This window comes from Myxine glutinosa, unplaced genomic scaffold (genome assembly GCF_964187855.1).
Source record: "Myxine glutinosa unplaced genomic scaffold, kmMyxGlut1.1 SCAFFOLD_1842, whole genome shotgun sequence".
In the NCBI taxonomy this organism is placed as follows: Eukaryota; Metazoa; Chordata; class Myxini; order Myxiniformes; family Myxinidae; genus Myxine; species Myxine glutinosa.
This window is the reverse complement of record NW_027617937.1, coordinates 27,501-52,518: the sequence shown is the minus strand read 5'-3', so window position 1 is coordinate 52,518 and position 25,018 is coordinate 27,501. Positions and strand designations below refer to the sequence as shown.

Here is a 25,018-nt window from a genome sequence, read left to right as displayed (position 1 = left end):
GGCAGCGAGTTATCAGCGACAAAAAGTTCCACCAACAATGAGCCAATATCAAATTTAGAGTTTACAAGTCAGGAGACGACGATGGTTCACGAGCGAGCGGTATTCAATGACAAAGGACGGACTATAACCGAAACAGGCCCGGACAGGCCTGGCCTGGAAATGTCAAAACGAAGTTTACTGACCTTGAAATGAGATAGAAAATAATGTATAATCAGTTTTGAGGTTAGTTAGCTACACAATACCGAAAATTAGGTGAAAATGAAATGAAAAAAAAATAAAAAATAAAAAAATAAATATAAAAAATGAAAAATCGAGCTCCGTGACACATGACATTGGCCTAACCAAATATCGAAACACTTGTCAGATTCCACCAAACCCCCCGGAAAAGATGTAGCTTGAACTCGATTACCCCCTAAAAAGACATCTTTTTCGGGCGTGGCTCCGCCCACAATGGGCGCAATACGCCCACTCTAGGCAGGACACAACTAGATCATGATATCAACCTCCCACCCAAGTTTCATCAAGATCGGATGATATCATCGGGTAGTTATGCTGCGGACAGACAGACACACACACATGACGAATATAGTGGTCAGTTGATAACTCGTGAACCAAAAAATACTTTCCCCATTTTGACCACTGTGAGCTTAAGTTCCCACCCCATTGGGGGTATGAACCCAGGGATAAAATCGAATAAATTGTTACATATTTCATGCGCCCCTCAATGTTGATTTCATATGCAAAGTTTCTTTTAAAAATGTGCCCGTAATTTCATTTTTTGTTATTTGACCTTTTGACCCTGGCCCAGGGGGCGGGGCCAAAATTGATATTGCTCTTGCCCCTTCGGGCCATGTGGTGATCATAACTACCAAGTTTGGTGAATTTCTGCCCAACCGCTTAGGAGGGGATAGCGTGACGGACAGACAGACGGAGCCGATTACAATCGGAGTCCCCCCCGTTTATTTTTTAAAAAGCGTGGTGATAATAATAATAATAGTTATCTTACAATGAACTTCATCTCAGGTGGAGACAGTAGTCCCATCAAGCTTGCACAACCTCTGGTTGTTTGTCCATGTTATATCTTTAAAAATACTGTCGAGCATCAAGCAAGGAAGCAGCACAACACATTTTTTAGTCTTGGGAATGACTCGGCAGGGGTTCGAACCACCTGCCGAGTCTATTTATTTAACTATGGTTGAAGTCTTAACGTCGTTCGAACCACTGACCTCCCAGTCACAGAGCAGACGCTCTAACCATTACACCACCAAATATGGTAACATGGTAAGCAAGGAATATGTATGTACTTATTACGTAAAGATAGATGGATGAAATCTTCATCCCCCATGCTACCCTAATATTGGCCATATATCCACACTTCCTTCCAATCCCCTGCCCACGATACTCTTTCAATCTGTTGTTTTCTCAATTTTATTTATCTTATTATTCTAGCCCCCCCCCCCCCCCCTAGCCCTCCTCCTTCACCACAGCAAATGAATATCTTGACACAATGATTTCTCAGGTAGCTCTCGAGTCTTGTAAGTCAAAACATGGCATCAATCATACCTCTTTGTCCTCTGCATTCAAACTTTGTTTTCCTTTCACAGTCAATCCATCTTGATGTTTCCAGGTTGTAATTCATGGTCCTGGGATACCAATTTAAAATCGCATCATACTATGTTGATTTATTTGAAGTTTTCAGAATGTCCTTGTCATTGATGTAAATAGAACAAAATGTTTTCGGATTCCATTGTCCTGCACGCATCTTGCAATATAATTATGTACCTGCCTGTCCAGGAGGCTGAAGTAATTGAAAATCAATCCTGAAAACACACTTTGACCCATCATTGGAGATTTATCACACAACTAGCAGGAGTACCCGGCGTTGCCGGGAGGAGGGGGTGAGTGAAAGGGGGAGGGGACGGAGCGGTGAGGGAAGATGGAGGGGAAAGATATACTACATATACATCATTTTGAGGGTGGGTGGGTTTGGCTTTGGCAGGCTCCTCCGTTTTGGGGGAGGAGGGGGGGGGGAAGGGAAGGAGGGAAAATTTTCCCATGCAAAGAGGGCTTCATAACCTTAGTGTTGCACAGGTAAACTAGAGCTTCCAGGGAAGCAGAACTCAACTGAACTGACTGGACAACTTTAAAGTAGGTCAGTTGTCTGTACTAGATTTGACTTAAGATAGCAACCTACCTTGTGTGGTAAGAGTCTCACACACCAAGTTTGATCAAAATCCATAAATATTTGTGGACGTTAAAGTCTTAACATCGTTTCGGAGCTGAAAACAATATGGCGGCCTATGGGGGCCATTTTGTGACGGATTGGGTTGCAATGCAATAGCAACTTACCGTGTGGTAAGGGTTAAACATTCTAAGTTTGATCAAAATCTGTTAATATTTGTGGACGCTAGAGTGTTAACGTCGTTTTCATGACCAAAAACAAAATGGTCACCTAAGTCCGCCGTTTTTCAACGGATCGGTCTGAAATGTAATACCAACCTGGTCCTTCGGGTAAGGATGCTGCATGTCAAGTTTGATCAGAATCGGTTGATATTTGTGGACGCTGGAGTGTTAACGTCGAAAAGTTAACGGACGACAGACGACAGACGACGACGACGACAGACGACGCACGCCGAAGGGTTCAGTATGTGGTGAACTCAACTGGACGGTAGTCCAGTTGAGTTAAAAAGGAAATTGTAATACCCTCTTCCGCCATAACCAGGTGGTGCTAAACGGCACACATCTACATTGAGTATTTACGCCCCTCTCCTGGTCCCCCACATCTCCGAATGAGGCTGCGGCCACATAGCCTATGTTACCCCCCAGAAAAAGTTGTATTTGTATTTGTACCCCGAGTAAAGTACACTACTCACAATAGGTTAGGGATATTGGCAGGTTCTTCAGTGTGGTTGATTTTGTGTATTAATTATGTTTAAAAAAAGTTGTTGGTCCTAATTCTATGGTTATTAATGAGTGTGAAAAAACACAGCATTCTTGATTTAAATACCATAACCCTAACCCCTATGAAAACTAGAACTTCCAAGGAAGCAGAACTCAACTGAACTGACTGGACAACTTTAATGCCGACCTATGGCGGCCATTTTGTGACGGATCGGGTTGACATGCGATAGCAACCTACCTTGGGTGGTAAGAGTCTCACACACTAAGTTTGATCAAAATCCATAAATATTTGTGGACGTTAAAGTCTTAACGTCGTTTCGGAGCTGAAAACAACATGGCGGCCTATGGCGGCCATTTTGTGATGTATCGGGTTGGAATGCAATAGCAACCTACCTTGTGTAGTAAAGGTTAAACATTCTAAGTTTGATCGAAATCTGTTAATATTTGTGGACGCTATAGAGTATTAACGTCGTTTTCATGACCAAAAACAAAATGGTCGCCTAAGTCCGCCATTTTTCAACGGATCGGGCTGAAATGTAATACCAACCTGGTCCTTCGGGTAAGGCTGCTGCAGGTCAAGTTTGATCAGAATCGGTTGATATTTGTGGATGCTGGAGTGTTAACGTCGAAAAGTTAACGAACGACAGATGACAGACGACTACGACGACGACAGACGACGGACGCCGGAGGGTTCAGTATGTGATGAACTCAACTGGACGGTAGTCCAGTTGAGTTAAAAATACTCACTCCCACAATATCCCTAACTTATTGTGAGTCGTGTATATAAGTGTTTATAGCTGGAGTCCCCGGCATTGCTCAAGCGAAAAGGAAACATTGTAGGAGTTGCGGATAACGAGAGGACGAGATACTTCGTGGCTTGATCAAAGCTCCTTTATTCCAACAGAACTAAACTCATACCGGAACTCACGCATCTTTTATAACACAACTCACTCTTAAGGGGGCGTGGCTCCAACAACCGAGTGCACGCCACGCCCATACAATCAATAGCCCCACTGGTCCCGTGCCTGTGGATTATGTCCCAATGGGGTAACCCCTACATGCGCCCCCCCACCCCCTCCCCCCCCCCAGAATTCACTCGCACGGGCAATGTCAGTTTTCGGGGGGCCTTAACCACCCGGCCGAAATGACCCCTGATATGACCCGAGCAGGGACTGTTAAGCGGGACGGCCCCGCAGTGGGGGTTGAGCCAACCGAAGGGGCTGGTCTAGGTCCAAGTGAGCCGGCTTGAGGCGGTCCGGTTTGCCGCCGATGTCGACCATGAAGGACTTGTCCCCGGCCTCCAGAACGCGAAAGGCCCGTCGTAAGGCACCAGGTCCACGTTAACCTGGTCAAACCGTCGCTCTGGCACTGTGAATGGCGCCAACGGGGCCTGGGTATGGCAATGCACCTTCGAGCGTTGGCACTCGACGCAGGTGTTGGCCCAGTCGCGCACATCCTTCCTGAGCCCATGCCAAACAAACTTCGCCACCACCAACTTTTGCGACGCCTTCCTGCCCGGGTGAAAAAGACCGTGGATGGCATTGAACACCAGCCATCTCCAGCTGGTGGGTACGGCGGGGCGAGGCTGACCCAAGGAAACGTCGCACAGTAGCGTGGAGCCCGTGTCCTTGAACGGCACGTCAGACAGTCGAAGCCCCGTGACTGCCGCCCTGCAGGCCTGAACATCCGGGTCAGAGATCTGATCGGCCGCCATGCATGGGCGTAGTCGATGCCAAGGTGAACCGCGCCAACAATGGACCGGGAGAGACAATCGTCGACCGTATTATCCTTCCCAGCAACATGTTGGATGTCCGTCGTGAACTCGGAAACGAAGGAGAGCTGGCATTGTTGATGGGCAGACCACGGCTCTGAGACCTTGGCCATGGCAAAAACCAGGGGCTTGTGGTCCACAAACGCCGTGAACAGGCAGGCTTCCAACAGGTAACGGAAGTGTCGGACAGCTAGGTAGAGGCCTAGGAGCTCACAATCGAAGGTACTGTACTTTCGTTCGTTAGGGCGGAGCTGCCGGCTAAAAAAAGCAAGCGGCTGCCAGGCCCCATTAACCCACTGCTCGTGCACGGCGCCAATCGCGTAGTCCGAAGCGTCCGTGGTGAGAGCAATCGGTGCATCGCGCGACGGATGCGCCAGCATGATTGTGCTGGCGAGGGCCAGTTTAGCATCTGTGAAAGCCTTGGCCATCTCCTTGGTCCAGTCAATGGCACGTTTGGTAGGCTTTCCCTTGAGGGCCTCATAAAGGGGCTGCATCAGCTGGGCCGCACAGGGCACGAAACGATGGTAAAAGTTCACCATGCCAAAAAACTCCTGCAGGGCCTTGACGGTGAGGGGGCGCGGAAAACCCTTCACAGCCTCCACTTTAGACGGCAGTGGGATGGCCCCCTCCTTCATGATGCGGTGGCCGAGAAAGTCAATTGAAGCCACCCCAAACAAGCACTTGGCCGGGTTAATGATAAGGCCATGCTGACTGAGGCATTCAAAGAGCGCTCAGAGGTGAAGCATGTGCTCCGTCCTGAAAGCGCTGGCGATGAGGATATCGTCCAGGTAGACAAACTGAAACGGCAAATCCAGCAACACGCTGTCCATCAGGCGCTGGAAAGCCTGCGCCGCATTCTTGAGCCCAAAAGGCATATGGAGGAATTCGAAGAGCCCGAACGGTGTAATCACCGCGGTCTTCGGAACATCCTGCGGCCGGACGGGGACCTGGTGCTGGTGTTAACCATGAACGAGGTCCACTTTAGAAAAAAAAACTTTACCGGCCAAGCGGGCAGAAAAATCCAGGATGTGCGGGATTGGGTAGCGGTCGGGGTTAGTGGCGTCGTTAAGGCGGCGATAAACCCCGCACGGGCGCCATCCGCCACCCGGCTTCGGCGCAATGTGGAGAGGTGAGGCCCACGGGCTTTCGGACTGTCGCACGATCCCAAGACGCTCCAACGTGTCGAACTCCGCCTTTGCAATAGCGAGTTTCCCCGGGTCGAGGCGTCGAGCCCGGGCGTAGACAGGCGGGCCTGTGGTCAGAATGTGATGCTCCACTCCATGCTTGATGGCAACGGCCAAAAAGGTGGGCCGTGTAAGGGCCGGGAACCCGGTGAGGAGGCGGGCGAACTCATCGGAGGTCACGAGCATGCACGCAAGCCTCGTCGAGGCGGGCCCGCTCAGCGAGCATGGAAGAGAACTGAATGTCTCCGCATTAATGAGCCGCCAATTTTTAACATCCACCAATAGGCCGTTGGCGCAGAGGAAATCAGCGCCCAGCAAGGGGGTGGACACCCTCGCCGTGACAAAATCCCTAGTAAATCGCTGCCCGCCCAAGCACAGTGTGACGGTTCGTTTGCCAAACGTCTGAATAGCACTGCCGTTGGCGGCTTCCGGGGCGGGACCATGACTCCCGGCCTACTGGTCCAATGCCGACGCAGGTAGAACGCTCACCTGGGCCCCTGTGTCACAGAGGAAACGACATCCGGAATCGGTGTCCGAAATGAACAACAAACTGCCCGAACGGCCGACGCTCATGGCAGTTAACGAGCGCCGGCCATCCCGTTTCCCGACTCGCTGAAGCTGCAGGGTGGCCGGCATGCCTTGGCCTTGGGCCCAAACCTTGCGTGGTAAAAGCACAAACCTGGGGACTTCCGCCGCTGGGCCGTAATGGCAGCTGCGACGGTGTCCACCAGCGGTGCAGGCTCGATGGGGCCGGGGTCCCTTGCAGCTGCACTACATTGCTGTCTTGTCTGCGGAGAAAAACTTGTCTGCTTCCATGGCCACGGCGTGGAAATCCTTAACAGATGAGTTGGCCAGGGCTGTCCATACCTGACCTGGCAGCTGTTGCAGGAACAGTTCTTTGAAGAGGAAACATGGTCGGTGGCTGCCCAGGAGAGACAACATGTGGTCCATAAGCTCCGACGGCTTGGAGTCGCCCAGCCCAGGTAGAGAAAGTAGCTGGCGGGCGCGCTCGGCCTCAGTGAGCTCGAAGGTTACGAGCAGCAGCGCCTTTAGCGTCTCGTACTTGCAGCCCTTCGGAGGATCCCGGAGAAGGCTCACCACTCTGGTCACAGTGGAGCTGCTGAGCACAGACACGACATGATAATACTTCGTGTCGTCCACAGAAATGCTCCAAATGGCGAATTGGGCCTCAGCTTGTGCGAACCAAATGGCAGCTTGTCGTTCCCAAAACTCCGGCAGTTTAATCGAAACTGCGCTTGTCGCCATGTTCGTTTGAAGCTCCGAAAACGTTCGAGAGCAAGACGGGGTCACCAATGTAGGAGTTGCGGATAACGAGAGGACGAGATACTTCGTGGCTTGATCAAAGCTCCTTTATTCCAACAGAACTAAACTCATACCGGAACTCACGCATCTTTTATAACACAACTCACTCGTAAGGGGGCGTGGCTCCAACAACCGAGCGCACGCCATGCCCATACAATCAATATCCCCACTGGTCCCGTGCCTGTGAATTATGTCCCATTGGGGTAACCCCTACAACATTAACATATTTGAAATTAGGGCAAATATATTGGAAAACAATAATTACATCCAAATCAGAATCCATCACAAATGTCAAATCATCATTTTACCTTTTCGTTGAATATATGCTGCTGAATGTGCCGTTGATCACATTTCTGAGTAAGTATGATGACATTCAGGAGGAAGACGAAGCCTTACCACCAACTTCGACCGCTTCCGGAATTGTTTGACCTATTTGTGTTCAAATGTCTGGTGATTGTTTTGTATTTATTTATGTGAATGTGTACTTGTATATAACTGTCATTAATCAAAAAGGTTTCGGCACACTATAGAGCGATTTTTAATAAATCCCCCAAAAAACGAATGTTTTTCTTTCCAATTTTTTTTGGGCCGAACACTCCCAGGCACTCACTGATGAACCTCTTAAAGTTTGACGAAGATCCGTTCAGCCATCTCTGAGAAAAAATGGCGACACAGACACAGACAGACAAACAGCTCTCTTATACAGTAGATAACGATTCTTTGTTTCTCTTTGTCTATTATTTACTAAAATTTATGTGTGAAAGATAATATTTTCTCTTTTAGTCCTTGAGCCAACCGGCCATATTTTGAAGTGAATGCTCCGGCGGGGGGAGTAATTCTCATTATGATTTTCCATTAGACCAATGTCTCAAGTGTCAGAAAAGGTGTGATGGACATCTGAGAACGGTAGCTTAGTGCCCGGATGGACGCCATCTTTGAAACCACCCAGCTCGAAAATGCCCATTTGGTGGGGTACATTGTTGCACGTGTATCTGGACTTCTATACTAGCTATCGATGTGCGGTTGACGACTAAATATACGTCCGATGTGTACCGTCTAAATAAAAAATAATATGAAGCATTTTGTTTTAGATTAATTATTATAAAAATCAATTATCGAAAAAAAATCATATATTTTTCAATATTTTATTATTAGACTTGTACTTTTTTTAGTGAAACAACACTGGTATGATTTTCCAAATTATGCATTGTGCTACACCGTTTATCTGTCTATAAAAATAACTCAAAAACTAAAACATATCATCCACCACGAGTGTACACAAAAAATATATGAAAAGGCATGCACTTTCCACAAACCGAAACTATGTCAGTTGGAATTTCCCGCCGATAATCAACCCACAGAACCCAGTGCCGAAAGTGACGTCAGTCTATTCTATATCTATATTCTATATTCTATATCTCAGTCTGAGATTTGTTGCGGTGACCTGATTAATTTCTGAGGGGGGGGGGGGGGGGGGGAGGGGGTGGGTGGCTTAAGAACTAAAAGTGAACATGTTAGATGGCGCCACATACAACTCTATTATAGAGTTGTATTGTGGCGCCATCTAACATGTTCACTGACTTGGATGAGTATGTCTATGTAAGCTGGCGAGCTTTTCGGATATCGGAGTAATCTAACGTCAGTCTTTTTGTTCTTTCAGCTGAGATGGCCGGTGTCGAGGCGAAACGGGCGAAGATTGAACCTGAGTCCGGAACGTGCATCCTGTGCAGCAAGAAGTCGCCACTCTCTGAACTAAGCAAGGCAGCGGGCAACAGTTCTTGGAAGACATTGTGTGACGCAGCCGCAGTTAGAAACTTTTATCCAATTCTAAAGCTAGTCCAAGAAGGCGCAGTTGAACTTCCTAATATTCCAATATTATACCATAGGGCTTGTAGATCAGACTTCACTCACAAAAACCACCTAGCTACTTTGACCAATGCAGCTAGAAGTTCTTCAGTTGATACTGGCGATGCGGTGCGACGGCGATCATCACGGGAAGAGACAGGATCAACTTCAACGGTCTACGATGATAAATGCATTTTTTGCCAGCGTGCTTCAAAATTCATAAAAGGCAGTCGTACCCGTGAAACAGTTGTCTTGGCTGTTGAACTTCGAGCAGATAAGACAATAAGAGATGCTGCGACAGCTCGCAATGATGAGAGAGTTTTGGCATTGACTACACGAGATATGGTTGCAGCTGAGGCTCACTACCACTTCTCCTGCTATAGAAACTACACACGGCCCCAAAAACCTCAAGTAGAAACTGACATTGAAGATAATATCGAGAAAAAAGAAATGATACGATGTATATTCAATTTCATTCGCACTGACTTGTTCTTGAACCCGAGGATTGTTCCAATAGTTGATGTTGCAACAGATATCCTGTCTTCAGATACATTTTCAGTTGATGTTCGTGACTCCATCAAGAAGAATCTGCAGCGCACATTACAAAGAGAGTTTGGAGAATCGCTCATCTTCTTCAATGTGAAACACCGTGTATACTTGATGCCCGATAATCTGACAAAGCGAGAGATTGCTGCAGAGTGCGTAAACCTGAAAGCAGAAGTGAAAGCATTTGAACGAACGGACGGTGAAAGTAACATTGTGCGTGCAGCTACTTCACTGCGACACCAGATCAAAGATGCTCATTACAATGAACGTTGGCCGCCTCAGCCAGCAGAACTCACTTCAGATTACGTGAAGATACCAGATTCTCTTTGTGTATTTCTGCATACTTTGATTTGCGGGAGTGGGGGTAGCTCTGCGCGTGCCGACACACTGGTATGGTCGATGGCTCAATATATCATCAATGCTGTACACCGGGGTACCATCAGAACATCGAAGCATGTCCTACTTCCGTGGGTCATGAAAACGCTCACCGGTAATACAGAGGTCATCAGAATATTGAATCGACTCGGGCACGGATGTTCGTACACAGTTCTGGAAGAAATCGAGACAGCGCTATGCATAGACAAATTAGCAAGTGTGGAGAAAGATACAGTACCACTTCCGTCACATGTGCACCCTTCGGTCCCGACTGTATTAGCATTCGATAACATCGACAGGCTAGAGGAATCGCTGAGTGGTGGCGGAACATCGCATCGCGTCAACGGTATCATCGTCCAACCGAAGTCGCAGACATGTTTGCCGCCCCAACCTCCATCGGCAGTATCCAAAGCAGATAAGAAGCGATCTATCCCGTCATCCAGCGATTTAGTTCCAATATACAGTGGTGGGAAACGAGAGGGCCCACCTGCAATCAAGCCTGCAGATCTTTCTGACACTCTTGCAGGCGCAACATCCCTTGCGCAGCGCCGAAATCACGTATGGATTATGACTCGCATGCTGGAACCATGCGACCAGACAATCAGTTCGTGGACTGGTTTCAACATCATGACTAGAGATCGTGTTCAGGTGATGGAAGATGTAGTTGGCTACCTGCCGACTATAAACGCGCCTGCCACAGATATGGCAACAGTGCAAGAAATCCTCAGAGAAGCTCTGAACATCATGTCATCACTTCAGCTTGAGCGTATACCGGTGGTGCTAGACCAGGCACTATTTGCTAAGGCGACCGAAATAGCATGGAAAGATGTCGATCAATATGGCTCTCATACAAAAGATGCATGGCGAGAACGACACGTTCGAAGAACTATCTGACCGCATCCTTGCTGCAGCGCTTCACGCTGGCCAAGGCAGTGAGCGCATCGATGTTGTCTTTGACACATACACAGAAGAATCCATCAAAGCAGCTGAGCGTGTGAACCGCGGTTCAAATGAAGGCATCAGTTTCAGCGAGATCAGACCCGCACACAAAATCATGAACTGGCGGCGTCTCCTTGCTTGCAGACAGACAAAGGAGAAACTGGTTGTGTTTCTGGCGGAGTCGTGGAAACATGAAACAAATCGCGAAAAGCTAGGCAACAGAACACTGTATGTCACCTGTGGTGAAAAATGTCTGGTACTGACCCGCGATAGGTGGAAGTTGGTTCAAGCACTCGAATGTAGCCACGAGGAAGCAGACACGCATATGTTTCTCCACGCAAAGCACGCCGCTACCCACTACAAGACGATCATCTTAGTGGCAGATGACACCGACGTTCTGATCATCAGTCTTCATCTCAGCAGAACCATCGATAGTCAGCTCTTCATCAGACGAGGAACAAAGGTTCGAGTCAGAATGATCGACGTTGGAAAGTTGGCTGCGGTATTGGGGTCTGGAGTTTGCAGTGCATTGCCAGGGCTTCATGCATGGAGCGGGTGTGACACTGTGAGTGCTCTGGCTAGCCAAGGAAAGATAAAGGCTTTGAAGCTTGTGCAAGCGAATGAGCTGTATCTTCAAGCATTCACAGATCTGGGATCTTCGTGGAATGTACCAACAGACGTCTTCAATAGCATTCAGGCCTTCACGTGTCAGCTGTATGCCAAGAACACGAAGATCGTCGGTGTTAATTCGCTCCGTTATCACATGTTCTGTGCAAAGAAGGGCCAGATCGAATCTGGACAATTGCCGCCTTGTGAAGACTCCTTGATGCAGCATACGCTTAGGGCCAACTATCAGGCGGCTATCTGGCGACGCAGCCTTGAAAACCTACCAGACGTCCCAACACCATCAGCAGGACATGGTTGGGAACTCGATGATGGCGGTTCGCTCACAATCCGATGGATGGCGGGTCTACCAACTCCAGATGTCGTCTTGAATCTCATCTCATGCACATGCAGAAGGACGTGTCGACCGTCAGATTGCTCCTGCATACTGAATGGGTTGAAGTGCACTGTTGTGTGTAAGCTGCAGGGATGCTCCAACATGGTGCAGGATGATGCTATCGTGGCTCAGGATGCCAATGACTCTGATGGCGACTCTGATGATTAACTTTGTGTGCACTGTATATTGTATAGCATATGTTGTTCTCTATTATAATGCAGGCCAAATTGCCTGAAAATCTTTATAGACAGACAAACGGTTTAGCAAAATGTATAATTTGGAAGATCATACCGGTGTTATTTGACTAAAACATGACATGTTCAATGATACCTCCGCTTGCTTATTAGGAATATACATCGTATGGTGTTAAAATCAGCTCCATACGTCTTTCCAAACTCTAGTAATGAATAATTAATATAATTGGCGGCCATTTTGAAATCCAAGATGGCCACCAAAGTGCAGATGTCCTATGTAACAATTTCCGCCTGCTTATTAGATATCGTATGGTGTTAAAATCCTCTCCGTACGACATTCCTAACTTGCGTTATCGTCAGAATAGATAATGCCAGCGGCGGCCTAAGTCATTTTATGCCTCTTTACATTTATTTGTTGTAAACTCGTGGTGGATGATATGTTTTAGTTTTTGAGTTATTTTTATAGACAGATAAACGGTGTAGCACAATGCATAATTTGGAAAATCATACCAGTGTTGTTTCACTAAAAAAAGTACAAGTCTAATAATAAAATATTGAAAAATATATGATTTTTTTTCGATAATTGATTTTTATAATAATTAATCTAAAACAAAATGCTTCATATTATTTTTTATTTAGACGGTACACATCGGACGTATATTTAGTCGTCAACCGCACATCGATAGCTAGTATAGAAGTCCAGATACACGTGCAACAATGTACCCCACCAAATGGGCATTTTCGAGCTGGGTGGTTTCAAAGATGGCGTCCATCCGGGCACTAAGCTACCGTTCTCAGATGTCCATCACACCTTTTCTGACACTTGAGACATTGGTCTAATGGAAAATCATAATGAGAATTACTCCCCCCGCCGGAGCATTACTTTTGGTCTGGCTCAAGGACTATTTGTCTTACTCCTTATACAATAAAGTTATTTTGTTTAGCATAGAGTGCCTTTAATTGTTTTACCTTTCACACATAAATTGCCAAATTTGTAGTGACTTTTACAATGATGTATCAAAATATCAATAGGCTAAGGGACCGGCTTTGTCCGTGCTTCTTCTCCTTCCGGTGAAGCCGTGCGTGTGTTTCTTTGACTGCAAACCCACCTTTATATCCCTTGTGTGTTCATCGGTTGCAGTAGGTATTATAGCTTTTGTTAAACTGAGTTTAGGGGTGTTTTCCAGCAAAAAACATGAATTCCTCTCCTTACCGTCAGCCATTTTGTTTTCGTGCAGACTCCATCATACAATATACATTTCAAGTAAATGGCTTAGCAGTTAACTCACATGCCGGTGGATCCTAAGGTCCCAAGTTTGAATCTTGCTTGAGTCAAAAAAAATCCGATTCCATACTTTGTCTATCCTGTCTATCAGCAACGAAAATCTCAGTTTCCAATAATAAATTTGGGCAGTCTTAGTTTTTCCAATACCTCCGCTTTACTTTACCATTGGTTGTGTCAACATATCGCACCCATGATTTCATGGGTTCCCACTAGTGCATTAAATAATGGCCCCAGGAAATCTTCTTGGATGTAAACCACAACAGTTTCATAGTCCCTCAACACAATAACTATATAATTGTGGGTGTGTTTCATATATACCACCAGAGAAAATGTATTCAGGAAGCCATTATACATCTGGGATGGAAGAATAAGCCACTTACTCTTGGAGAATTCCATCTCCACAGAAGGGGCCTCCATGAGTATAAACAAACGGAGGGGATAACCTTGATTCACCATTCTCAGCCAGTACGGCCACCTGATAGGTGTATCCGATGCCAGCTTTGACAGACCTGTGATTGAAGAACAGCAGAGTGAAAATATTTCTTTCAATAAAAGAGACAATAAAGGGCTGTGCAAATAGGCTTTTTCAACAGATTCAGAAAAATCAACCAAGACAAAACAAAACAGGCATAATTACGTGTCATTATATCTTCGTTGAGGGCCCTGCACAACAATTTCAGACCGGCCTTCAGGGAAGGGTGGCTTTCTGGTAAGCTTGTATGCCAGTGGGCGACATCCTCTGCAAGCAGAAGCAGCTGGCATTGAGCGAAGCATGGCCGCATCAACCTCCATCTTCTCATCACATGTCGAGATACGCACACCGGAAACCTCGGATTTGATCCATCCAAGCCAGATGGTCAGGGGTACATCACAAAATACAGCGCGAGGTCCTAAAGACTGCAGACACAAGGAAAGTAGAGAAGCAAGGTTAATACTAACACAAGGAAAGTATAGAAGCAAGGTATATACGTACATACATATATATACTGTATATATATATATATATTGTTGCGCAACTCCGATTAACACCAGAGTTGCGGATGCCAATTACGAAGGCTTTAACTCCGAGGCGGAAGCTCAATAGCGGATTCCAAAATCTAATCTAAAACCTAAGCGCGCGGAATGGAGGGAAACAGCGCAAGTCCCCGCAGCCTTATCTATTGAATTAACCAGGAAACTGCGTACAAGTATTATGTACAAAAAGTAATATAAGGGTTTATTGGGAAAAGGGCAAGGACAGGAAAAAGCACGCGGCGGTAATAAATATCCTAATCGGGATCCCGCACACTGACTTCAGAAACAAAACGAGGGATTATGAATACCAAAGAAACACGTCTTTTATGTCAAGTGTACGCGGAGCTCGGCCTTATCTTGTCTTTGTCGTCTTGATGGCTGCCGTCCAACAACGCCCCTTCCGGCCCGATCGCACACCACGAGGTCCCTCGCTCCAAGTCCCACAAGGCCTCGCTCCAAGCGCCACGCATCCCACGGAGGCAAGCGGCTCCACAGGAGGTCGACTCGGACCAAAGTCCTGCAACGTCTCAAACCCAACTGCTCAAAAGGGACTCGGGCTCTGCACTCGAACTGCGAACTGCGCACTGCTTGGGCTCTCTGCACTCAACTCGAACTCCTGATCCAATTGCCAGCAAAGGCATCCGATGCTCACTCAGCTCGTGCTGAACTCAGGATCTCAACTCGGGATCCAACTCTCCGGATTGCCTCTCTCAACTGAACTCAGGATCTCAACTCGACTCGGGTGCACAGGAACTCTTGACTGCCGAAAATGGCGTCCGGCCCTCGGTAATATCTCTGGCCGATCACGTCAGCAGTGGTGCACACCCCAGTCAATCAGAGCCTCCCCCGGCTTGCCGGCTTGTCCAGGGGCACGCCCACTGCCCCACTGCCACTCCCGTCCCCGACTCCGTGGTCACAGCACGTGCTATGCGCAGCGGGTAGGCCCCATGGAGGTGTAATTGGTGGCGGCCAATTGTGGCGGTGTTCCAGCCTGATTTCTTCTGAAGTCATGTCAGGGGGAAGGGCGTCATTTAGTGTTTGCTAATAGCCCTAACTAATGTTTATGTGGTTTTAGCACTAACTAAAAAACTTACTTTTTCCACATGCGAAATTTGCATTTATGTTTATTTAAATTATACAATGGACTACAAAATGTAAATGTTTCATGATATTTGTTATATTATATCACCTTTATCTCTCAATATTGTTGAAATGAAGATCAAATAGCTGTATGTTGAAATATGTTGAAAAAGTCAAAACTTTACATGGGGTGTACTTACTTTTTTGACGTGACTATATATATATATATATATATATATATATATATATATATATATATATATATATATATATATATATATATATATATATATACATACTCACACAAACGCTAACATATGTGCATGAGCCTGGGATAAACAGAAGAAATTTAAGGAAACATTGTTACAAAAATGAAAGACATCAAATATGTAAGTGAAAATTGAACTTTGTAAATGTATAATTCGATGCAAGAAAAAGGCCATTGCAATACAAATAGTGAATGAGAGAAGTATGAGTGGTAAGGACGCACATTCAGAATTTGAATGAAAATCAGTTGAATTGGGGGATATGAAAGAAACGTGCCTTGGTCTCTCCATTTGCCAGCAGTAGATGAAGATCCTGAATGGGCTTGGTATTGCGTAGAGAAATGAATGTGACCCAGATACTCAGCATTTCTGGCAGGGTGGGTTGAGGGAAGGTCAGTTCGAGAGTGCAACTGGCGTTTTGCAAGCAGTGGTCAGCTGTGGGCCTGTACGGGTTGCACGTCCTTGGGCTCCAGGCACGAGGGCTGCTTATGCACGGCTGTTCCACATCTGGAGGGCCTTGACACATGGACAACATCCAATGACTTCACTCTCATGTCCTTTATGCGAAAAAAAATGAATCATTACGTTGAAGGATTTTGTTTTTTTATTTGGAGAATATTAAAATGATAAATATTTGTTTCGAGTGCAAATTATCACCTTTTGTGCACTATCGAGTTTCATAATTGTCAAAAAAATGTGATGAGCGAAAGAACAAAGGTACAATCAACCTGTTTCTGCGATAGTAGGTTTCAGAGGGTCTAACTCTTCTTAAGTATCCCACGGAATATAATATGATAGAAAAAAAAATTCTAGACATTATTAAGGCTCATGGAAGAGTTAGATGACAGAAGTTAAAAAGTAACAACCTGGCAGTGGTGCAACAGTTAGACACAACAAATAAGTGAATGAATAAACAAGTAATGAGGGAGGGGTGACATAGTAAACTACAAGAGGATTAATGGGGGTAAAATATGTTCACAGGTAGGGATGCGAGAAGACATGAGAGGGTAGTGCACCACCTATGTGAAGCTTTGGAGGGAGGAGTGGGATTGAACAGCTTCTTCAGCTTCAAAACATCATGTAGAAACATAAAACATGAAAAGAACAAGAATAAGAGCAATCAGAGATTGCAAATCCTCGCCAGGATGTATTTTCAGTGGTTTTCAAGGCTTTTGTGTGAACAACAAATATGGCGGCTGAACCACGTGACCGATGTCATTTTTTTTTTTTATCCACCAATTTATCCCTATATGACGCTCAAGAAATTTCACCTTCATCGGATGAAGTTTTGTACTTGTCGAATGATGTCATAATGGAGGCACATATGACATCATCATTAACATATTTTATTCCCCATGGAGAGTTCTTTACAATTAGCCATTTCTCAATTTTTTCTATTCAGCGCTTTCGGAGATATATGGTGCAATTTTTTCGGTTTTTCCAAGATGGCGGCCGAATCACGTGACCTATGACGTCATAATTATCATGAAAAAATTCTGCAGGTGGAATTGTACTTATGGTCAAATTTCCTGTCGATTTGACCATCAGTTGCAGAGAAAATCATATTTATTCTGTGCCGACAATCAGACAAACGGACTCAAATGCAATGCCCTCTCCTCTGGCAAGGATAATAAGAATAACAGGTAAAATATGGAAGATGGCCTGAACAGCAAAATGGCTAAGAATTTGAATTTGACACTTGAATTGCACATGGTACAAATTACTTTTGAAAATGTTCTTCTTCATCTGCCAAGCACGAAAATGTCTCCCTGAAGGCAGTTTTTCAAAATGTCTGTTCAAGAAGTGACTTTCATCGGTATATGCACGTATCGACTTCCTTTTCAATTCTCGCAAATATAGAGACTCCATACTGGTTGAAGGCTCACCCCACTTTAAATGCCAGTGTAATGACCTTTCTCAGTCTGGACTTGTTTCGCACATTTAGATAACCGGACCAGGAAATCAAATTAAATGACAAAACACTGATCAGCAAAGAATTACTCAACATCCGCATCACACGCGAGCTAACACCAAATGAATACAACTTCCTGAGACGACACAATCTTTGCATTGATTTCTTGTACACAGCATCAGTATTTTCAACAAAAGTTAACTTATCATAATAGTGCCCAGGTATTTAAATTTGCTAACAATTTCCACCTTATCACCATTTATGGTTACAGGCTCATGATTGTGACCTTTTCGAAAAGCCAAAACCATCCCTTTAGTCTTGCCCACATTCAGAGTGAGACAAAAGTCCCCACGCCACTTATTAAACGTGTCGATCTCATCGAGGTAAAGATACAAAGAGTGATTGATCGGAAAGACAGCCAACAATGGCGGTGTCGTCCGCACACTTAATAAAGTTACACACTTTTTGGAGGGCCACACATCCATTGGTGTGCAGACTAAACAGTTATAATTATAACAAGCATTACGCCTAGGTCCCCCGTCGGTGAAGTGATGCGAGTTGACAAAGTGGGAGACGCAAGGCGGCCATCTTGGATTTTGACGTGACGACCCAATTTTCAATAGCGTTCTTCCTTATGCCGAGATACACCCACACACCAAATTAGAAGTTGGTACTTCGCTTATTTTTCAAGATATTTCGCTCACAAGGTTCAGACATTTTTATGGTGGCGGCCATCTTGGATTTTGACGTGGCGACCCAATTTTCAATAGCGTTCTTCCTTATGCCGAGATACACCCACACACCAAATTAGAAGTTGGTACTTCGCTTATTTTTCAAGATATTCATCTCACAAGGTTCAGACATACATGGCGGCGGCCATCTTGGATTTTGACGTGGCGACCCAATTTTAAACAGCGTTCTTGCTTGTGCCTAGATACACCAACACACCAGATTAGAAGTTGGTACTTCGCTTATTTTTCAAGATATTTCACTCACAAGGTTCAGACATATATATGGTGGCGGCCATCTTGGATTTTGACGTGGCGACCCAATTTTCAATAGCGTTCTTCCTTATGCCTAGATACACCCACACACCAGATTAGAAGTTGGTACTTCGCTTATTTTTCAAGATATTTCACTCACAAGGTTCAGACATATATATGGTGGCGGCCATCTTGGATTTTGACGTGGCGACCCAATTTTCAATAGCGTTCTTCCTTATGCCGAGATACACCTACACACCAAATTAGAAGTTGGTACTTCCCTTATTTTTCAAGATATTCATCTCACAAGGTTCAGACATACATGGCGGCGGCCATCTTGGATTTTGACGTGGCGACCCAATTTTCAATAGCTTTCTTCCTTGTGTCTAGATACACCCACACACCAGATTAGAACTTGGTACTTCGCTTATTTTTCAAGATATTCAGCTCACAAGGTTCAGACATACATGGCATCAGACATACATGGCGGCGGCCATCTTGGATTTTGACGTGGGTTGCACCCACACACCAAATTCGAATGCGGTCCTTCGCTTACGCACGCACGCACGCCCGCCCGCACGCATGCACGCACGCACGCACGGACGGACGGACGGATGGACACACGGATGGAGGGGAAAACCATAGTCCTCCTTTCGCTCCGCGGTGCGACGGGGGACAATAAACTGAGCCATGCACCTTCGACACCACATCTTCCTTTGTAGAAAATTTGCTAAGGATCCAATTTGAGAGGAACATCCGATTTTATAAACTTCACCATCAATTTCTTCATACATTTACACAGGATGGAGGTAAGGACAACATGTCTATAATGATTGAGCTGCCTTGGGTGAACATTTTTTGGCAAGGGAATAATGATGGACTTTTTCCAACCAAAAGAAACAGCATGAGTCGTTAAAAGTAGCCGAAACAATCGAGTGAAACACATTACTAAGTTTTAATTCAACACTTTCAAAATGCCAGACCTGCTGCCATCTGGACCACAAGCCTTATTTATACTCGTGCCCTAAAGCACTTCACGACATCGGATTCACAAATTACCAGAATGGCACACGCTTGAACATCTAGATCCTCGCAGAGAGTTCCACATTTTATTCGGTTCCCGTTACACTCAAATCGTCCAAAAATTTGCAATCAGGAACATTAATTGGCAATCTACCATCCTTCGCTCATGGCCGTCAGATTTCTGAGTCCCCTCCGAGCGTTGCGGGATTGAAGTCTGCTTCCCAAAAGGGTCTCCATTGCACTCTGAACTTGACCGCAAGCAATGGGTTCAGGTGCAGACTTCCTCACATTTTACCATTACCAAACCAATAGGTGTTTTGCCAAGCTCTGCACAAGCTGTGCCACAAGTCAGAAAACACTGAATTGAAAAGTTTACGAGCCCTTGTTGTCAACCAAGCAGGACCTGGAAATGCAGATCTTCAAAAGGTTTCTGTCTGTAGAAATGTATGAGCCTATTTTATTGGCAGGAAATCCGTAAAACTCATAAAAAGTAAGGTTTCCGTGCTCTGTGAAGTAATATTCAAGGACACACTGTCTCTTAACTTATCATCCGCGGTCTTCAGGCACCCATCTCAAATCATGACAACACCCGAGTGTCAATCGCAACTTTGCCGTTATTTCCTCTTTTCAAAACTTTCCTATTCCGACTTATCAAACTATTTTACTTTGCCATTTCAGTAAGGCGGACCCAACGCAAGAAGAGTTTGGCTAAAGTGTAGAGGTGCTAACTCAAAGAAATGTTCTCATTTCGATGTCCATCGGTGCAAATTAAACAACAATCCCTATTTAATCTCGAATTATATATTAACAAAGCACGAATGAAACACCATGCATCCAAAATCCAACAATGCATCAAAATGCAACAAAAACAATGCATCCAAAACACTTGCCGTACAAAGGGTTACCTTTGTACGGCAAGTGTTTTGGATGCAATGATACAGGAGACATAATAATGGAGTCACAAGGTCATCAGGGCTCGTTAACTTTCCCAACTTCGTGGGCAGCACGACCCGACAGGGCTAGAAGCATAAAGATGTTGGCTTCATATTTGTCAAGCAAGTAGTTTTATGAATTCAGAAAATAATTTATGTCCAATTTCTGTACAATCAAAAAAATTCACATGAAACTCACTCAAAGCAGACTTTTACAACTGCCCGAGAGAGCAGTAAAACCGCAACAAAAAAATGCATTTCATTTTTCAAACAACCATCCAAATGTTGTTGATGATTTATCTTGAACATTAAATATGCTTTCGGCTGCATGCACAAAACTGGAAACATCATGACTAAATATATTTTTTCATTTAAACACTTAATATTTGAGATGTGGTCGATGCAGTTTTCTGAGAGTACTGGAACACACGCAACCTGTGCAACTTATCTGCCATATGCGATTTGTCAGGCCTTAAAATTTATATATCTAGCATTGGAAACCTTTCAAATTGTTACTTACAACAACTTCTGTTTATGTCGCCGGCTAATTCGTCTCAAATTGGAACGGCACTCGGTAGAGCGGATACCTCCGCCAGGCTGAAGATGTTTACGTTTTCTATCCCACTGATAGGCCGGATCTGCATCTGGACCTAAAGCAAAATGAAATCAGCTTGTTCTTGTCACATACCCAACTCATCCACCAAGTTTTGTCATAATCCATCCTCAACGTTTTGAAATATCTTGTATATATCGTTTTTTAGCCCACCACTTTTGGGCCGTTTTTTGGTGACGAATCACTTAAAAAGTCCTCGTATCCAGATCCGGATTTGGGTCTTCACAAAAATCTAATCGATGTGTCCTTGTCAATCACCCAACCTGTTCACCAAGTTTCGGCCAAATCCGTCAATAACCTTTTAAGATACTCTGCTTGCAGACAGACAGACAGACAAGAAACTAGAACGACACTCGGTAGCGAGCATAACTCCATCAGGCTTAACAGTTTACGTTTTCTTTCCACTGATAGGCCGGATCTGGATTCGGACCTGAACCAAAAACGAATCAACTTGTTCTTGTCACTTACTCAACTCATCCAGGATTTTTTGTCATAATTTGTTCGCAATTTTTTGTGATATCGTGCAACATATAGTTTTTAGCCCTAACACTCAATGGTGAAGAATCACTTAAACTATTTTTTTCAAATCTCTGACCTGGATCTGGACTCCAATCTTCACGAATATCGAATCAATTCGTCCTTGTCACACACCCAACATGTCCACCAAGTTTCGTCCAAATCCGTCCACAACTTTGAGATATTTTGTTCACAAACGGACAGAGACAAACGGACAAACAGAGAGACAGGGATGAAAACATAACCTCCATCCACCTTCAGTGGTGTAGGTAATAATGCGGAGTCAAACACTACATGTAGATGTGCTACATTTTTTTCAAAATCATACAATTGGCAAAAAATAAAGTAGAGGATGGGGCCTTAAGGGGCCATCTTGGAAGAGGAGACGAGCTCTAACAAGGTCCTATCCTGAAATTTCAGGCAAGTCAGATTGAGCTTTGTTTGATGCAAAAATCCCAGAATTTCACTCAACATTCTTTCTGCTAGATCTGGATTCTTTTCCATCTTTCTGTTGCAAGTTATGTTAGATATTTGTCTGTTTTTCATTACTTTTTGGACGCAGTTTGCAGAATTCATATATCTGACAAGCTCTGAAACTACGAATCAAATATGTGCGTAAAGCAATGTGCCTGCATAGACAAAATAATATGCTCCGTATTTTTCCAACAAACAGAAGACAGTTGTAGATAAACACGAGGAAATAATTATAGTGGGATTTATGCAAAGTGGATATAGTATTTCTGGGATCCCATGTCCAATGATATGATCAACCTAATGAGTTAACCATCCTTGGCAGTATATGTTAACTTTTGGAATATCAATCCAGCTTCCATCTTCATCTTAGGAAATGAAAAATCCCCCCAAAATGGATGCAAATGTTGTATCCAGGAAGTATAAACAGTCTTTTGAAGGGAGTTCACAGCATAGAGTGGTGGAGAGGACACTCGACGGGTATCCCATAGATATTATGGGAACACATCCAGCTATAGGTACCAGTATTGAATTTCAGATTCTGGAAACTGAGTTTGTTTCAGAATTCCATGTTTAATTTATTTTTATACAGAGTAGAGGCTTATGGAGGAACTAGAACATAGAACGGGTCAAGTTGCAACAAAATAAAACGAACAGGAGAAAAAGAGGAGGGGAACACGTACAAGGAGCAGGGTTGACGGACACAATAGAGAGAGACTTTGAAGATAAATTATGTGAAGAAGAATGAGGACAAGGGAAGGACAAATGGTGTGGAGAAGATGGATACAAAGGCAAATGCTCACGAAGGAAAAACAGGAACGTTGGAAAGAGGTGGGCTTGGGAGAGTTAATGGCTGTAGAAAAGATCATGATTTTGGATGGGGGATGATTTGAGAGTGAGGGGAGGATCTGAGATGGTGGTGAACGGTTGTCTTGAAAGGATGGAGGGAAAAACGAGATTGACGAGAATGTGGAAGTTGATTCCACAGGTGGGAGAAAAGAGGAATGAATAAGTGGAGGTGAGCAGTAATTCTGGAATTTGGGAGTTTCAGCAGAAGAGGGTTGATGATGGTCCTTTTGCGCTGGGTGGGACGGGAAGTGGAGTTGGGGTTTGTGACGTAAAAGTGATAGGCCCATAGACTCCACCTCATCACGAGAGATACCAAGTTGAGCAGGGTGTGAGCTCTTCAGGTGTGCCAAGGAAGGACTTTGCACGACGGAAGATGACCCAGTGGGTGACTTCATTTGGAGGCCAACTTCGATGTGTGGTTTGACCAAGACAGATAATGGCTGATTGTGTGGATAGACGGCGCCCAGAACACTGCCTTGGGGCTCCCCAGCTGTTTCAGGGAAAGGAGATGAAAGGATTCCGTATGGAGCCACACGTTGGCAACGAGAATGGAGGAAGTCTGTAAGCCAAGTGTGGTGTCGACCTTGGATTCCTGGGTTAATGGTACTATTGGACTGTTGGTAAAACCCTGCTGACTCACTAATAATCTTCTAGGGGGGCTAATCTTTCTTCGCCACCCCTCCCCCCCCCCCCCGGTATAATCTACATGTGGTGCCAGTTCACACATTTGAAGCGAGTCATAATGGCCAATATCAATGTTTCTGGGATATGGTGGGATTCTATATTTCTGGAATAGAGGGACAGTCATAATGGTGGGATACTATATTGCTACCAAGGAAAAGGCAGCACCACCCAAAATCCCCTGTAACTTCATTTTTTATGATTATACATGGCATGATAATGAATGAATTATAAAGGTAAATATATTTATTATGACATAACATAGGGAAGCACAAGATCAGGAACACGTCACCAATCTTGGAAGAATTTTGTTTGCCCGCATAACAAGAAAGAAGGAAATGAAAGTTTGTTTCCCCCAATAATGGAATAGATGATGAGGTCTTACTGCCGTTCCCATATTAGCATCGTAGTGGAAGACAAAGGTGTACATTGAGGAATTACTGTATAACTCTAAATATCCTATGATAAAAGGAGACAATTTACGAGCAAGAAATTGCTGATTGTTTATTCTCCCTGCTATTATTTCAGGAAATTGCCTCTGGAAAAGATTTCGTGCCTGTAAATCCCTTTATTACCCCCGCCAAAGGAGAGGGTATTGCATTTGGGTCTGCCTGTTTGTTTGTTTGTCCGCACCGAATGTGAGTATGCTTTTCTCTGCAACCGTTGGTCAGATTGACACAAAATTTTCATCAGAGGAGCGCCTCCTCCTCTATAATTTTTAATGATAATTATGACGTCATATGTCATGTGGTATGGGCGCCATCTTCGAAAAACCGAAAAAATGCACCTCTACATCTCTGAAACCGCTCCATGGACAAAATTGAAACATGGCTCATTGTCAAGTACTCCCCATGGGGAATAAGATATGTCAATGATGATGCCTTCATTATGACGTCAAAATTAGACAAGTAGAATGCTTGATCCGGTCAGTTTGACATTTTTCAGTGTGGAACTACACAAAAATTGTATGGGAGAATTAAATTCATGACGTCATTGGTCAAGAGGTTCGGCAGCCATATTGTATTGAACAAAAAAAAATCAACGCCATCAATAAACTACACAAACACAGCAGCTAATAAACACCACACAAAATACACCACGCAAACACCTCCTGGAAAGGATCTGCAATCTCCGATTGCTTTTCTGTGTTCTTGAATACACAACAGGATACGCTAAAGTTTGTTTTTCTTCACTTTTGCAGCACTTGGCATCTTCAGCTCCTTGAGTAGAAGGTAGTTGAGAAGGTGGTCGATAAAGATGGACTCGCTACGGTGTATCAAACAATATTATGCTCTGCCGAAGTTGGTAGAGCATA

The 25,018-nt window shown here is 44.7% G+C and overlaps 1 protein-coding gene across 1 annotated transcript in view; it reads right to left on the bottom strand.

The window, feature by feature from the left end:
- LOC144889226 (pappalysin-2-like) overlaps positions 1–25,018 on the bottom strand; it is a 78,369-nt gene that overhangs the window by 32,111 nt on the left and 21,240 nt on the right. The window contains exons 6-8 of the mRNA XM_078769263.1: positions 16,001–16,239; positions 14,001–14,260; positions 13,744–13,872 (exon numbers count right to left, since the gene is read on the bottom strand). Coding sequence (XP_078625389.1) covers positions 13,744–13,872; positions 14,001–14,260; positions 16,001–16,239 — 628 coding nt within the window. The remainder of the gene's footprint in view (positions 1–13,743; positions 13,873–14,000; positions 14,261–16,000; positions 16,240–25,018) is intronic.